This window comes from Schistocerca serialis, chromosome 5 (genome assembly GCF_023864345.2).
Source record: "Schistocerca serialis cubense isolate TAMUIC-IGC-003099 chromosome 5, iqSchSeri2.2, whole genome shotgun sequence".
NCBI lineage: Eukaryota > Metazoa > Arthropoda > Insecta > Orthoptera > Acrididae > Schistocerca > Schistocerca serialis.
Genome location: NC_064642.1, coordinates 365,010,514 through 365,026,668, shown reverse-complemented (window position 1 = coordinate 365,026,668; position 16,155 = coordinate 365,010,514). Strand labels below are relative to the sequence as shown.

Below are 16,155 nucleotides of genomic sequence, written 5' to 3'. Positions count from 1 at the left end.
TTTTTCCCTGTCAATGGGTGTTATGAGTGCAAACTAACTTGTTCAGCATTACTGTGGGAGACAGCATTTATAATGCATTGAACAAGCAAACAATTAACCATCGTGTGCAGATAACCTGAGGGAGTGCTGACTGATAACATCGAAAACCATCGATATCTTGGCAGGTAACCATCCCTGTCATTTTAAGGCATTTCCAGTTCTTGCCTTGAAAATGATGGGGGTTTATGTCTGGAAATACTGGAGTTTTTGACAAATTTATTCAGCCATCTTCTTGCGAGTTATAAGAGCATACAATAATGCACTGGGAAAAGCTTTACTTCTCCTTGGATGGTATGTTGAGTATTATAGCCTGTGTACTTCCTAGGACACAAATTCCTAATCAGTAAAGACTAGGAAGTTCTCATATACTATGTACACCACTGATATGTTGACAAACACATTTTTTAAATAGTGAGTCTCCAAAACTAAGAAATATTATTACTTTTCTTTGTTTCGAAGCCTACGTCGTAATACCATAGTCACTGCTATATGACTCTTTGTCTGAAACATCTGATTTTAAATTGTGATGATAGGTAAAGGCTTATGTCCATCTTCATCTTGCTATCAAAGTATTCTTCTGGAAGCTTTTCAGCATGCCACACAATTGTGGCCACACTGAAGGGGAATTTATTTATTCCTTTTTTTTTCTCCCCACATAGCTTTTAACCTTTGCCCAAATTAATTCTATGGTACTACACTGGTGGTAACATGTGGGGAAATGCAAAACTGTGTGACCATATTGATGTGCAAGGAAATCAGATCTGTACCTTCTGTTGCGTGCCTGACATAAATTAATGCACTGCTGGAGTTCAGCATGAGTCTTGTGTACGCTGTGTGAAGTATTTTTATATTTAACCCAGGGCAAAATATCCGCTCTCTTGGTGTTTTTTACGTGCTGTTTTATTGGTAACAGTTGTATAGCAACTAGCCTGGTACATGAGAGTGATAGACTTTGGACAAAGATATGGCAAGAATAGTTCAGTTAACCACTTCACAGAACTGGCAGCATTCGTTTCTGAATAGCAGTCACTGGTGTTTTTCTTATAGCTGAATAAAAGTTCACTGTCAGGAACAAAACTAGAAGAAGAGTCAGCATGTGGAATAATCGCCCGAGAGCCTACTCTTATGAGAGCTTTAAAACTGCCAGTACCCTCACTCATTTTCCAGCAGGTCTCCCTGGAATGATTGTGATTCACCCACATATCATCAAGATAATACACTGTTGAACTGCCTCCTTCTTTTGATCTCTTTTAGAGGGATGTAGTTAGTGTTGCACCTGTGTCACTTCTTGCAACTAAAAACACTCTTCTTAACAAATTTGAAAACAATGTCTTCCAAAATTCTTTATATTGATGGACCACTACCTGTGAAGCCAATTTTCTCATACATAATTGTAACAAGTTTTTGTGATATACCTGTGTTAGAGGTTTGTTGTGATTATGGTGCTTGCCAGGCGACACAAAACCAGTGCGTCCTAAGGTTCCTACAGCTCTGACGCTTTCATTTACATTTCTATTTCTTTCGTTTACAATTCTGTTTAAAGTTCTTTTGCCGACACCATAAGCTTCTGTAGTTCATTATTGTATTTTCAGATGTCAACTGTATGAGTCCCACTTTCAAATTCACATTCACATTTGAAAAAAGTATAAATGCAGTAAATAATCCCCCTCGCCTACTTGTGAAGCACTTCATGTTTATTGCTGTCACCTGATACTTTTTTAATTGCAATAAAATATTTACAGATAAACATTAGATAATTGGATGAGTAATCTGACAGTCATAAAGTATGGCAACAATGCAACATGCAGGAGACAGAAAGAGAATGAATCTTATTGACTGCTAGTGGTTAATGGAAGGGATGTGCAGAACGGCTGAAAACTGGGCTGCCTTCCTACATGACACAGATCTTGGAAGGGGGACAGTGGCACTCTAGGAGACCAATTGAACACTATGCTGCAGGCTATTGAACACTACGCTGGGAGCTAAAATAAAATGTTGCAACTCATTGCTTGGATGTCGTTGTTGTTTCTGCTGTAGGGAAGGGAGGAGGGAAGTGCTGCAACTGGCTAGGGTGCATTATTTTGTGTCCGTAAATAGTTTGTCCGTCATCACTTAGAGTCAGTGAAGCACTCAATATCTTGCTGTGAAGAACAGTTGAATTTATTAGTGAAAATTCTCTGGTGTAAGTAATCTGCAATAGGAAGAGTTCTACTCGTGTGGCAAATTTGATAATCCCCCTCCTTAGTTCACTGGTAGCGATAACACTTTTTGTGCAGTGGACCGGGCAGCATCCACTCTGACACACCCCACACTAAAATGGCATTGTATGAAAGTATTGGCACCAAGCTATGAGCCACATGAGATTTATTATTTATTTATCTAGAAACATAATAATAAAATCTGTTGTTGTATATACAGGTGGATCACAATTAACAGCAGCATACAATAACATAGTCATACTGAAGTTAGTGGTTAATCATAATCCCACACTCATAACTATCTCACAAGTGGAATGTGACAATATTATGAGAAGGAAAGTTGTTACTCACCATATAGCAGAGGTGCTGAGTCGCGGATAGGCACAACAAAAAGACTCTCACAATTAAAGCTTTTGGTCATTCGCCTTCATCAGCAATAGGCACACATATGTGCGCACATGCAATTGCACATGCAATTGCAAATGCAACTCACAAACATGACTGCAGTCTCTGGCAGTGTATGCGAGCAGCAGCACCAGTGTATGATGGGAGTGGGGGGTAGGGGTAAGGAGGAGGTTGGGGTGGGGAGTGGGAGGGATAGTATGGTGGGGGTGGTGGACAGTGAAGTGCTGCAGGTTAGACGGAGGACAGGGGAGAGGTGGGGATGTGGGGGGGGGGGGGGGGGGGGGGAGTAGTGGAAAAGGAGAGAAATAGAGAGACTAGGTGTGGTGGTGGAATGACAGCTGTGTAGTGCTGGAATGGGAACAGGGAAGAGGCTTCTCATGATATTGTTACATTCCATCCTGGATTTTCCATTATCTCACAAGTGGCTCATTTAGGGGCCCATACACACTTTTTATGATTTAGAAGGGATGTGTATATTTCAGGGAAAATAGAAGATCCTTTTACTTGTTAGTACTAGTACCTATTTGTGCTGTAATCCATACTCTGTCATGATTGCAGTTGAGTATTTGTGCAGTGGTCCTTGTCCATGTTTATGTAGTTTTTGGTACCTTTTCTCAGTGGAGTTACTAATCGTACATATGTTTTTTAATTCATGAATTCTGTTAAATGAATACCTGTTGTAGTTTTTGAGTTGTTTGACTATTGAGTCAGCGGTAAATTCCCAACAATTCTCTTCTTATGAAGAATTTATTGCTGCTGCTACAGGAAGAAAATTAATACACTTACAATGAAAAATCTCTTTTAGAATGCTGCACCCCCAGGCATAAGTAACTATGCAGATCAGTCCTTACCTCCTATTCAAATACAGTAGCTGTCCATCAATGTTTCTTATGGTACTTCAGATCTTTAAAATTTACTACTCCTTCTGGGAAGGTATTATATAGCTTTGAAGTTTTCAGTATTGCTGTGGTGAGTTGCCACCTTGTAAAAGTGTTGGCCTTGCTTTTCATACATTTTTTCAACAGCAGCTTTTCTGTTTGATTCAAGCTACTACTTAAGAAAAAGTGGAAATTGGAGATGTAATGTAGCTTCTGATACAGTATAATAGTAATTGTGTATTTACGCTTTAAATACACATTCCTTATTTATGTATTACAGTAACACTCATTATACTCAGTTTAACACTGAAGACAACTATTGTGAATGTCAAGTGGATTTATTTTTAGAGAAAAGTTAACAATACCCACTGCTACACTTTTCTAATTTGGTCATTTGCTGGAGATACATAAGCTCACTTAGTGAACCATGAGAGTTGGTGCCAAGTTTGACACAGGATTATCATTTGTGGGGGACCAGGATTCAGTTTTCAGTTCAGAGTCCAGGCATCGATTTGATTTTCCCGTGGTTTTCCTGAATTGAGTGGAATGAATACCAGGATGGTTCCTTCAGAAGAAACATGGCAGGTTGCCTTTTTCATCCATCACAAATCTGAACTGAGCCCCAAACACTAATCTTGTCTTTTATTTGACAGAAATTTAGTCACTTTTAGTCTTGACAGCAAACACCACTTCTATGAGTGTACATGACAGCTACAGTTAATTACAAAATGAACTCTTAAGCGTGTCGGTGTAGGAGGCAACCATTTACGCCACAAGAAGTTGTGGTCTTTGACCAACTTGTGTGGGTGCTATTCTTCACAGTTGGAGTATTGTTAAAGGTGATCAGAGAGATTATCAATGGGATTAAAATCTCATGACACACTGCCCCATTATAATCAAAGAAAACTATGAGAAGAACCTTGACATGTGATCAGAATTGTTGAATTTTTTTATCTTCACTCCTCAAGCAGTTTCCATTGGGATGACTAGGCCTTGGTTTCGAGGTCATACCTGTATACCCATGTTTTGTCATCTTTTACAACCTTCTTTGGAAGGTCTGGATCATTGTCAACTTCATTCAGCAATTCCTCAGCAATTTCTACATGACATTGTTTTCCGTCAAAATTCAGCAATTTCAGAACAAATGTGCATGCTGCATATTTCAAGCCCAACACGTGTAAATTTGCTCAGCATGAGCCAAAGCATACGCCATCACCATTATCTGCAACATCTCTGTCAGTGATCCAGCAGTTTTCCAGAACAAGTTTTTTATTTCTTCCATATTGTTGTGCTAGGGTGTCCATGGCAGTTGTCATCTTCAATGTCTTCTTGACTCTGTTTGAAATATTTATACCAATTGTAAACTCTTGTCTTTATCATAGTAGATTTTTCAAAATCCACAGTCAACATTTTGAATGTGGTGCTGCACTTTACTCCATTTTTCAAGCCAAGCTCTTGAAAACACATACAATGTTTTCAACTGTCAAACTAAATACTCAAAACAGCTGAAAATGTAAACATACATTAGAAACATGTGTTGTTGTTGTTGTTGTTGTTGTTGTTGTTGTTGTATTCAGTCCTGAGACTGGATTGATGCAGCTCTCCATACTACTCTACCCTGTGCAAGCTTCTTCATCTCCCAGTACCTACTGCAACCTACATCCTTCTGAAAGGAGCATGTGTACCAACATTTGATTTTCACATCATACATGATGTGATTGAAAAGTAACAGGATTTTTATTTCTAATTTTGTGGGCTTTATATATCCAATTCTCAATTTTTTTTTATTTTTTTTTATTTTTTTTTAGGAACATGTGTACCAACATAAAAAAATGAGAATTGGATATATAAAGCCCACAAAATTTAAAAAAAAAATCCTGTTACTTTTCAGTCACATCTTGTATGATGTGAAAATCAAATAATGTTTTAGAAGTCTTTATCCTTGGATAAAGTGTCTTTCTTTTAAGGCCTGAAAACTTTTCGGCAATAATCCGATACAACTTAGAAGCACATACTGCTTCTGATAATCATTTTTTGTATATAATTTTCTTAGTCCTATGTGTGTGTGGTACCTCTTGAACTAGGTTTAGAGCGTTGATGACATCTTCATTTTCGTGCCACTGGAAAAGTAGCCTCTGTCCCCCTCTCCCCACACCGCCTCCTCCCCTCCCCAAAATAAACAACTAAGTGAATAAATTTAAAGAAGTGCCATTATAAAAGCCACCATACCATAATATAGGTATGTGTTTTGCATGTGCAGGCTGTTAAAATCACCATATAAAGACTGCACTGAGATGTTTTAACAAAGTCTGTGATCTGAAAGTTTTAAGCAGTATGGTTTTTATCAGTAGCCCTCAAAGAGAGGTCAGGTAACAGAATACAAATCAACCAAATTAGTGTAACAGTAAATGCTGGCCTTCGGGTCAGGTGTATTTCTTTGTTGAAATTGTGTAGTCACCCTGATTTATATTTATCTAGATTACAGAACCTGCCTCAACAAGAAGGAAATAAAATGTTACGGAATTAATGATTTGGACTATGATATTTCATTTTGCAGAATGCTTTATCTATGTAAGATAGTTTAGGTTGCATCTACCACACACTAAGTCGCAAAACATTTTCATAATGATTAAGTGTACCGCAGCAAAATTTTTTACGGTAGCTTATAACACAGTAATAAAATTCAGTCATTAGCCATAAATGCAGAAATATAGAACAACATTAGTAGTACTGTTAGTCTATTTGGTAAATAACCTGTCAGTGTGAGTGATTATTATTTGATGAAACTGACATTTGTTAATAAGTAATATCATGAGAAAAAACTCTTACTGATATCCAGTGTCAATTTTTAAATGTTGTGGTGATAAATCTGCTTGGGACTGAGCAAAATTGCATGATACTTGTCAGCTCTGTAACCTAGTATAATGTTTCATGTTTGATTTTGTGTGTGTATTTATGTCACTAGTTACAGAATGAAATTTCCTTGTTTGCTTCACAGATTTAAAGCGAACGTTTTAAAATTGGATTTCAGAACATCTGTCTAGTATTTATATTTGAATGGCACCATACATGTTTAGTATTTCTGCTTTTTCTCTTTTTTGTATGCTACAATTCTTGAGCTATTTTAATGTGTTTCTTTAGACAGCTTGAGCCATTAAAATTTTGATGGGTAGAGAAGGTGGGGAAGGTGGGCAGGGGGTGATGTGGCCAGTAAGCACGGTAGTCAGTTACATGACTCCTCAATTTTAGTTTAATTAAGTTGTTACTGTATTCTAATTGTAAACAGTCTTTGAGTGATAATTATTACAAGACTATCAGAATGGGACTGCAACTGTGTTCACCTGGAAATTACCCTGTGGGATCTTCTGTTGCAGCTGTGTTCTTTGACAGAATATACTGTAATATATATGAATAAAATAGATATTCATTGTAATTTTTTGTTGGAGTTTGTTAAATTTTCTTGTGCAATGTGTTTTATGGTGGAAACCAGAATGAGGTGTTGTTGTTTAACTGAATAACTCTTTACCAAATTGTGGTTGCTTCACTTCACTGTATTACAGGAAGACACCATGGCATTAAAAGACTTCCTAGAAGAGGCTGCCATCATGAAAGAGATGAAACATCCTAATTTGGTTCAATTATTAGGTGAGTTTCTTAGGGATTATCAGATTTATGAAATTTATTTGTGTATATTTAATATTAAATGCTTGCTTCTTGTTGTCATTCCCTTCAATATTACAATTTATCCTATTTGCTATTTTAGGGAAACACAAGATTTTATATTGACTCACCTTGTACTAGACAAAACCAGTGACTCAAATTCTTCGTAAAATAGTGCATTCTGCATAAAATAGTGCATTTCATTCCCATCAAATCTAAAGTTCTCAAGACCTGTTTTAAATATTTCAACTTAGATCCTGTTACTACTGACAATTAATTATATGAGGACATGTTGAAAAGTAGTGCTCCGAATTTATTATTCTGTTCTCGTTATTAGTTGAGACATCACACGCTGTGCATATTAGTCGGTCATATTTCCCACTTAACTGACGCATGTTGCAATCCTCTATTGCTAAAGGGCTCTGAACTGTAGCATGTAACGAAGTGGTGTGTAATGCAACTATGTTGGTGCATGAGAAGGACCATGCTGTAATCAAGTTTCAAAATCGAAGAGTTTGTCCACACATGGAGTGCCTTCTCATTCAGAATGACAATAACAGACCAGACCAGAGCATTTCAACATCTGCAACAATTCGGCACCTTGGATCACTGTCGTCGATCATCCTCCATACAGTCCCGACTTGGCCCCATCTGATTTTCATCTGTTTCCTAAACTTGACCACCACCCCAGAGCACATGGCTTTGATGTTGATGAGGCTGTGCAAGCAGAAGTGAAGTTTGCCAATGTCAACAAAATCGGACATTCTACAGTGACGGTATCAACAAAGTGGTTGCTCGTTTGGAGAAATGTTCTTGTTGCCAATGTGACTCATGTTGAGAAATAAATATGTAAACATGAAGATAAAGATGCAAGATGTTAATAAAGTTTATCTTACTTAAAAAGCTTCAAGAGTTTTTGCACAAAAAATGCAGAGGTATTACTTTTTTTCAGCACACCCTCATGCATTCAGATTTCCTAAGCCAGGGTAAATGAATTTCGATGATATGCTAGCTTTGTGCATTATTGATGAAGGAGTTTTTGAATCCGTTAATTTCATCAGTCATTTCACTACTGTGCAGCTGTTGGTGGATGGTACAGAGAACAAGTGCTTGTGCACAAACCGTACTTTTAAATGAAGGAAATGATCAAAGTCTAGGTTTGTTTTTAGTTGATAATTTATTTCTTATAATGGATTGTTTCATCTTGACACATCATAATACTGATTCCTTTCTTGGGGGACATACAGTAACGTTAGTAGAAGTCGTCTCGTATCTGTTTGAAAACTTGATAGAGGTGCCAGTGAGCTATAATAAAATAAGTGGTAAATTATTTAATCATTTTAGTTTATTGAGTCCACATGGCTTTAATAGTATAAGATAGAATGTGATGGAGAACAAGTAGCAATTACAAAGGTGTATATACAGTTCATCTAAACAGTTGTGAGATTTAATATAATAGAGGGAAACATTCGACGTGGGAAAAATTTATCAAAAAACAAATATGATGTGACTTACCAAACGAAAGCGCTGGCAGGTCGAAAGACGCACAAACATACACACAAAATTCAAGCTTTCGCAACAAACTGTTGCCTCATCAGGAAAGAGGGAAGGAGAGGGAAAGACGAAAGGATGTGGGTTTTAAGGGAGAGGGTAAGGAGTCATTCCAATCCCGGGAGCGGAAAGACTTACCTTAGGGGGGAAAAAGGACGGGTATACACTCGCTCGCGCGCGCGCACACACACACACACACACACACACACACACACACACACACACACACACACACATCCATAGACACAAGCCTTGTGTCTGTATATGTGTGGATGGATATGTGTGTGTGTGCGAGTGTATACCCGTCCTTTTTTCCCCCCTAAGGTAAGTCTTTCCGCTCCCGGGATTGGAATGACTCCTTACCCTCTCCCTTAAAGCCCACATCCTTTCGTCTTTCCCTCTCCTTCCCTCTTTCCTGATGAGGCAACAGTTTGTTGCGAAAGCTTGAATTTTGTGTGTATGTTTGTTTGTGTGTCTTTCGACCTGCCAGCGCTTTCGTTTGGTAAGTCACATCATCTTCGTTTTTTGATAAATTTTTCCCAGTTGTGAGATTTGTTTTATTCGTGGTGTGTACGTAACATCAGCATAGTAACTATGGTGACAGCTTGAACTAACAACTGTAAACAACACAATGTGCATTCAGCTAGTCATTTGTGAGCAGGCAGTGTTAAGTAGTGGATGTTCAACCACAGTCTGTCAACATTGTTGTGTCACACACAGCAGTGGAGCAACATCCCTAAATCAGATGTGCAGGGCATTCTCCAGAACAGTTTGAAGAAGAGAAGAGAGTATGGAAAGTTTGTCCTACATACCTTGACTCACAAACAAAAATTACAAACATGTATGTATGCTGTAACTTGATTGAAATGAAAAACGCAGACAATTTTTTTCTGTGAAAAAATGGTCACAGGTGACGAGACTTAGTGTTACCAATATGATCTAACCACAGAAAGACAAAAAATGCAGAAATTCACATCGTGGCTTAAAGCTCTAACAATGTAATAGACATTAGAGCCATTGTGACTCGTAAGTTGAACAGCATTCCAAAGGAGGACTTTCCTGACAGTTTGACGTGGTCGATTGAAAAACCTGTGCACTGTACTGAAGTGTGGATGGGGGGACTACTTAGAACACTTGCAGCGTTAAAACCACCATGTTAACTTTTATCAGTTTTTTATTACCCCAATCTCAAAACTTTTAACTGACAGGGTATGGTACATAAATAAGAAAAGCAGAGCAGTAATCAATCTCAAGGGGAATTTGAATACTGGTGCATTAATAGACATGATTTTATGTGAAGTGGTGCACAAAGCACAGCTAGAAGAAAAACATTAACTGCCAGAAAAACATTGAGTAATGTGTGCAAGCAGCTGGAGACCAGACGTAAAATTTCTCAATTTCTAGGTGATTCACAGATACACGTTTATGCCTAACAGACCCCTTCATCACGGCCTAACACCATACAGAAGTGAGCACTAGGCTGATTTTCTCTGCCAATAGTTAGTAGTAATTTATCAGTTATTATTATCTTACCATATTTAAACAGAGTTTTGTTTGTTTCACATTTGATACATGTTTTTCTTTTTTTACTGAAACGTGATGTCAAGATTGTTTTTACTCCATTTTCCAGTTGTGACGTGAACTCATCATCTTGCACATTGCTTATTTATGGTGTTATTAAATATTTTATGATGAATTGTGTTAGTGACCTTAAGAACATAAGAATTTCAGTCATTTTGTTTCCCTTGCTGAGTACTTCAATACAGAAAGAGCAAGAGGAAGGGAGAATGAAGGGAAGGCAGAAAGAAAAGAAAGTGCTAACCCATTTTGCCAGTGTATACCTTTTGTCATTCAGTAGTTTTCTCGTGGAGGAGGAGAAATCCTGTTGGTCAAAGATCTCATTCACTGTGGTTCGTTGAGCACATTATTCAGTGTAACAACAAAAACAATCAATCATTGATGAAATAATTTAATTCAATAGATAAAAAATTACTTGCAAAGCAGCGGCAGAACACACACATAAGACAGTTATAACTGGCAATCTTCTTCAGGCAGGGGGCTTGTCATTAAATGTTACAGACTACTGAAAACACCATTATGTGGAGATAACACAAGCATATCTATGGAACACTTAATAAAAGACAGAAGCTTATTACATCCAGTATTGTGTTCACTATTGGTTTATTACTCTCTCAATTTGAGAAATTCAGTGTTCATGAATTTCAGACTTTTGGATCCCATCAAATTTTATGTATAATAAGTAAATAGGTATGAAGTGCATAAGAAAGTAATAGTTCATAGTTTTTAAACACTTGAGTTCATGCTAAATATTGCTTATTCCTGCTCCTCAAATTAATATACTGCAGTTTTCAAAATAGGTGAGGAGGAGAAATCCTGTTGGTCAAAGATCTCATTCACTGTGGTTCGTTGAGCACATTATTCAGTGTAACAACAAAAACAATCAATCATTGATGAAATAATTTAATTCAATAGATAAAAAATTACTTGCAAAGCAGCGGCAGAACACACACATAAGACAGTTATAACTGGCAATCTTCTTCAGGCAGGGGGCTTGTCATTAAATGTTACAGACTACTGAAAACACCATTATGTGGAGATAACACAAGCATATCTATGGAACACTTAATAAAAGACAGAAGCTTATTACATCCAGTATTGTGTTCACTATTGGTTTATTACTCTCTCAATTTGAGAAATTCAGTGTTCATGAATTTCAGACTTTTGGATCCCATCAAATTTTATGTATAATAAGTAAATAGGTATGAAGTGCATAAGAAAGTAATAGTTCATAGTTTTTAAACACTTGAGTTCATGCTAAATATTGCTTATTCCTGCTCCTCAAATTAATATACTGCAGTTTTCAAAATAGGTGAGGAAACGAAATTTTCCCATCAGATCATATTAAGCTTAAATGAACAAACATGTCACATAATATATTTTGAAGAGGAAAGATTGACGAATAAGGAGAGTGTGATAAGGGGAAAATTTGAATAAGATTCCTGTGTTACTTGCATGCTGTGGTGATCTTAATAATGCTTGGCACAGAAAGATAGGTGAAAATATAAATTTGTGTCAGCAAAATTGAAATTCTAGATGAATATATACTAGCAAGCCAAGTGTATCAGTGTCGTTATTGCTATAAAAATGCAGAAGTCATAAGAAGGTGAGAGTCAAACTCCTGAGATAATTGTCCTGAATGTTAGTTCTCTGAGTATGCTTAAACAAAATGAAAAAAATGAAAATTTGTCAGATATAGACAGGGAGATGCAGACATTTGGAATAACTCTTCAGGTAGAAACTATTAAGACATTGCATTAAATATCTTTTCCAGAAATTATTATTGGCAGTTAGTCTGACAACCCATTCAGAAAGGAATATCTTAGATGTAATGGCAACAAAAAAGTCTGAGTTCTTTGATTCAGTAAATGTAGAGATAGAAATCCCAAATCTAGTACATTATCATTGTTCACTTGTGCTGAATGGAAATGTAAGAAAATAATGGACGATTTCTGTAAGTGACTCAAAAATATAAATACAAAAAGTTGCTGTTGCTATCGGCCACTGAAATTGATTGTAACCATCAAATATGTTGTAATAATGATATGGAAAGGATAAATTGCTACTCACCATGTTGCTAATCACCACATTGAATTGCAGACAGCTGCAATAAAAGAGAAGGTAGTCAAAACTGTGGCATCTCTCATCATGCTGTAAAAGGAGAAATATGCTCCCCACTATCTCCCCACCCCTCACACAGTGTCTGGCACCCATGCAATCTACGCAATATCCTTGTCCATCCTTACTGCACTCCTGTTGACATCCCCTTGCCTTGTGGCTAATGCCCCTGCAGTAGACCTAGATGCAAGATCTGTCCCATTCTCCCACTATCACCTAATCCATTCCTGTCACGGGTATCTCCTACTCCATAAAGGCAGTGCAGCCTGTGAAAACAACCGGACTTAGCAGCAAGCACTGTGTCACAATCTGTGTGGCCATGACAACTAACAAGCCCTCTCTTTGATTGGACTGTCCAGCTGCTTAACATGCTGGCCATAGCAATGTGCTTACTTTAATGACTGCTTGACAATGTGTCCCACCTGGATTCTTCCCATCAGTGCCAACTTTGAAACTTCCTGGCGGATTAAACTAGTGTGCTGAACCGAGACTTGAACTGGAGACATTTGCCGTATGCGGGCAAGCTCTCTAGAGCTGTGGAGCACTTGCCCGTGAAAGGTGAAGGTCCCAATTTAGGGTCTCAGTCCAAGACACAGTTTTAATCAGTCAGGAAGTTTCACATCAGTGCACACTCTGCTGAAGAGTGAAAATTTCATTCTGGAATACCAGCTTTTCTGAACTGTGCAGGTGGAAACTCTACGTGATACATTGTTCCAGTAACATCTCTGGCTTCAATCTTTGCTAGTCTCTATCCTCTACCAGCCTGTCCCCAATCCTGCTCCTATTCCAATATCTCACACGCCTCTATCCCACCGATGCACCTACATAACACTTCCCTTGCTGTACTTATCTCCTCTCTTTCCTCCTCCCCCCTCCTGTATAACCTCCCAATGCTGCATGTAGGAGCCTTCTCTTGTCCCCACTCTCTCCCCCTATGTCCCTGCACCCTCCCACAAGCAACACTAGCATATTTCCCCACCCTTACCCTGCAACACCTCCCTGTCCCCATGCCACACTTTTTCTTTCCCCAACTACCCACACCCCAGATTGCTGCTCATCTCAGACTCAGTTTGGCCTTAGTGCCAGAGATGGCAGTGATTTTGTGTGTGTGTGTGTGTGTGTGTGTGTGTGTGTGTGTGTGTGTGTGTGTGTGTGTTTGTGGTGGTGGGAGGTCTCTTTTTCTTTCTTGGTGGGCTTCTTTTCCTCGGGGGGAGGGGGGGGGGCTTTGGGCTCTCCCCCCCCCCCCCCCCTCTACTTCTGGAGGAGGACTTTGTTGACAACCTGAAATATTTTTAGCATTCTTTTTCTTCTTTTTCATTGTGACTCAACGCCTTCTCTATGCGGTCACTAGCAGTTTATCCTTTCCACATTACTGTTATTCCATCCTGGACTTTCCATTGTTCATATATGGTGTGTAATCTAAGCAAAGTGGTAAAGAAATCTATCATTGGTTCATTCGTTTGATGTTGAAAATTGACAGGCATCAGTCAGTGCCAAATTGACAGTGATAAAAATAACAGTTCCCGTTCACCTTCTTTTTGCTGCAGAGCTGCAAAAGAATTTATAATTATTAGACTCGGGCAAAACAATAGTTTTAAATAGCTGAGAGTGACAATGGCTAAGTTGTCTTTCCTCCCAGGTTTTAAGTTGTCATATTGGTCTCCTTCAAGTTATCTCCATTCATTTCTTGTATTTTTTATTGACACTGTTATTTTGTAACTTCAGTTCTTTTTCATACCATGATGATATTTAAAAATATTCTTGTTTGTTTTTGACAGGTGTTTGTACCCGTGAACCTCCTTTTTATATAATAACAGAGTTCATGAGCAAGGGTAATTTACTGGACTATCTGCGCACTGGAAGTAAGGAGCATATAACAGCTGTTGTTTTGATGTATATGGCCACCCAGATTGCTAGTGGTATGAGCTATCTTGAAAGCCGCAGCTTTATACACAGGTGAGTTTTTATGATCTACAGGACTTTTTTTTTTTTAAGGAAAAGTCAAGAATTTGAAGTAAATAAAGAATTGTTTTAGCTGTGTGTGTGTGTGTGTGTGTGTGTGTGTGTGTGTGTGTGTGTGTGTGTGGTGTTTGAGGAAAATGCATAAACTCTAAATACATCAGATTAGATTAGATTTACTTTAATTCCAATTGATCCGTAGTGAGGAGGTCCTCCAGGATGTAGAACATGTCATAAAAACAACAATACATGACAAATATTTACAACTCAAACAAATAAACTTATGTACCATTCCACAGGTCTCAAGTGGAATGATCTTCATTTTTTAATGAACACTATATGAAAGGATCATTTTACAAATACTAATGCACTGAATTTAAAATAAAGTTTATTTATTTATTTATAAGGTAATAAACATGTAATACAACTACTATAATACTTATTTACAATGAACACATTACTGCACTGAAATGGTGCAGAAGTTAGATTGTACTTAAAAAAAAAAAAAAAAAACACACACACACACACACACACACACACACACACACACACACACACGCACGCACAGCTAAAACTGAGAAATTCATCAATGGAATAGAAGGAGTTGGCCACCAATAAATCCTTTAGGCTTCTCTTAAACACTGAATTTCATTGGTTGTTAAGCTTTTTATGCCTGCTGGCAAGTTATTGAAAATTAGTGTTCCTGAATAATGCACAGCTTTTTGTACAAGACTAAGGGACTCTAAATCCTTGTGAAGATTATTCTTATTTTAGTATTGATTCCATGAATTGAGCTGTTGGTTTGAAATTGTCATATATTTTTAATGACAAATTTCATTAAAGAATAAATATATTGGGAAGCAGTAGTTACTATTCCTAGTTCCCTAAACAGGCTTTTGCAGAAAGTTCTTGAGTTCACACCACATATAAATCTTACTGCGCATTTTTGTGCCCAGAAAACTTTAGCTTGGCTTGATGAATTACCCCAAAAAATAATCTCATATGATATTATGGAATGAAAGTAAGCATAGTATGCCAGCTTTTTCATTTTTATATCCCCTATGTCTGACACAATTCGCATTGCAAATAGAGTGTTGTTAAGATGCTTCAGCAGATCTGTGGTGTGCTTTTCCCAGTTGAATTTATTATCAAGCTGTAATTCCAAGAATTTAACACTGTCCACTTCTTCTATCTGCTTGTCATCATATGTTAGGCACGTACTCGTGGGACACCCCAGACAAGTTCCGAACTGCATGTAGTGTGTTTTTTCAAAGTTTAGTGACAAAGAATTGGCTAGGAACCAGTGATTAATGTCCACAAATATTTTATTAGCTGATCTTTCTAAGACTACACTTGATTTGCTATTTATTGCAATGTTTGTATCATCGGCAAACAAAACGAACTTGGCGTCTGGTAATGTTACTGATGAAAGGTCATTGATAAACGCAAGAAAAAGTAAGGGCCCTAAAATGGAACTTTGTGGGACCCCACATGTAATTAGTTACCAGTTGGATGATGCCTGATAGCTTGATACATGTCTCTTTCCTAATAACGCCCTTGCCAAACCAGCCAATGTGGAATGCAGGAATGAATACAAAAAAGCCATCCTGCAAGCCAAAAAAACCTAAAATGCCAACAGCATAAGTAATTCCACCAATAAATGCAAAACCGCTTGGAAAGTAATTAACAGTGCGGCCACAAATACTAAAAAAAAAGACAAAATTAATATCCCACCTCAAACACTCAATGAGTTTTTTATTAATTCGGTG

At 37.7% G+C, this 16,155-nt stretch overlaps 1 protein-coding gene across 5 annotated transcripts in view; it reads left to right on the top strand.

Moving 5' to 3' along the window:
- The window catches only part of LOC126482387 (tyrosine-protein kinase Abl), a 456,124-nt gene that overhangs the window by 321,668 nt on the left and 118,301 nt on the right, over positions 1–16,155 (top strand). For all 5 annotated transcript variants that reach the window (XM_050106495.1, XM_050106494.1, XM_050106492.1 and 2 more), the window contains exons 6-7: positions 7,081–7,165; positions 14,206–14,383. In XM_050106495.1, coding sequence (XP_049962452.1) covers positions 7,081–7,165; positions 14,206–14,383 — 263 coding nt within the window. The remainder of the gene's footprint in view (positions 1–7,080; positions 7,166–14,205; positions 14,384–16,155) is intronic.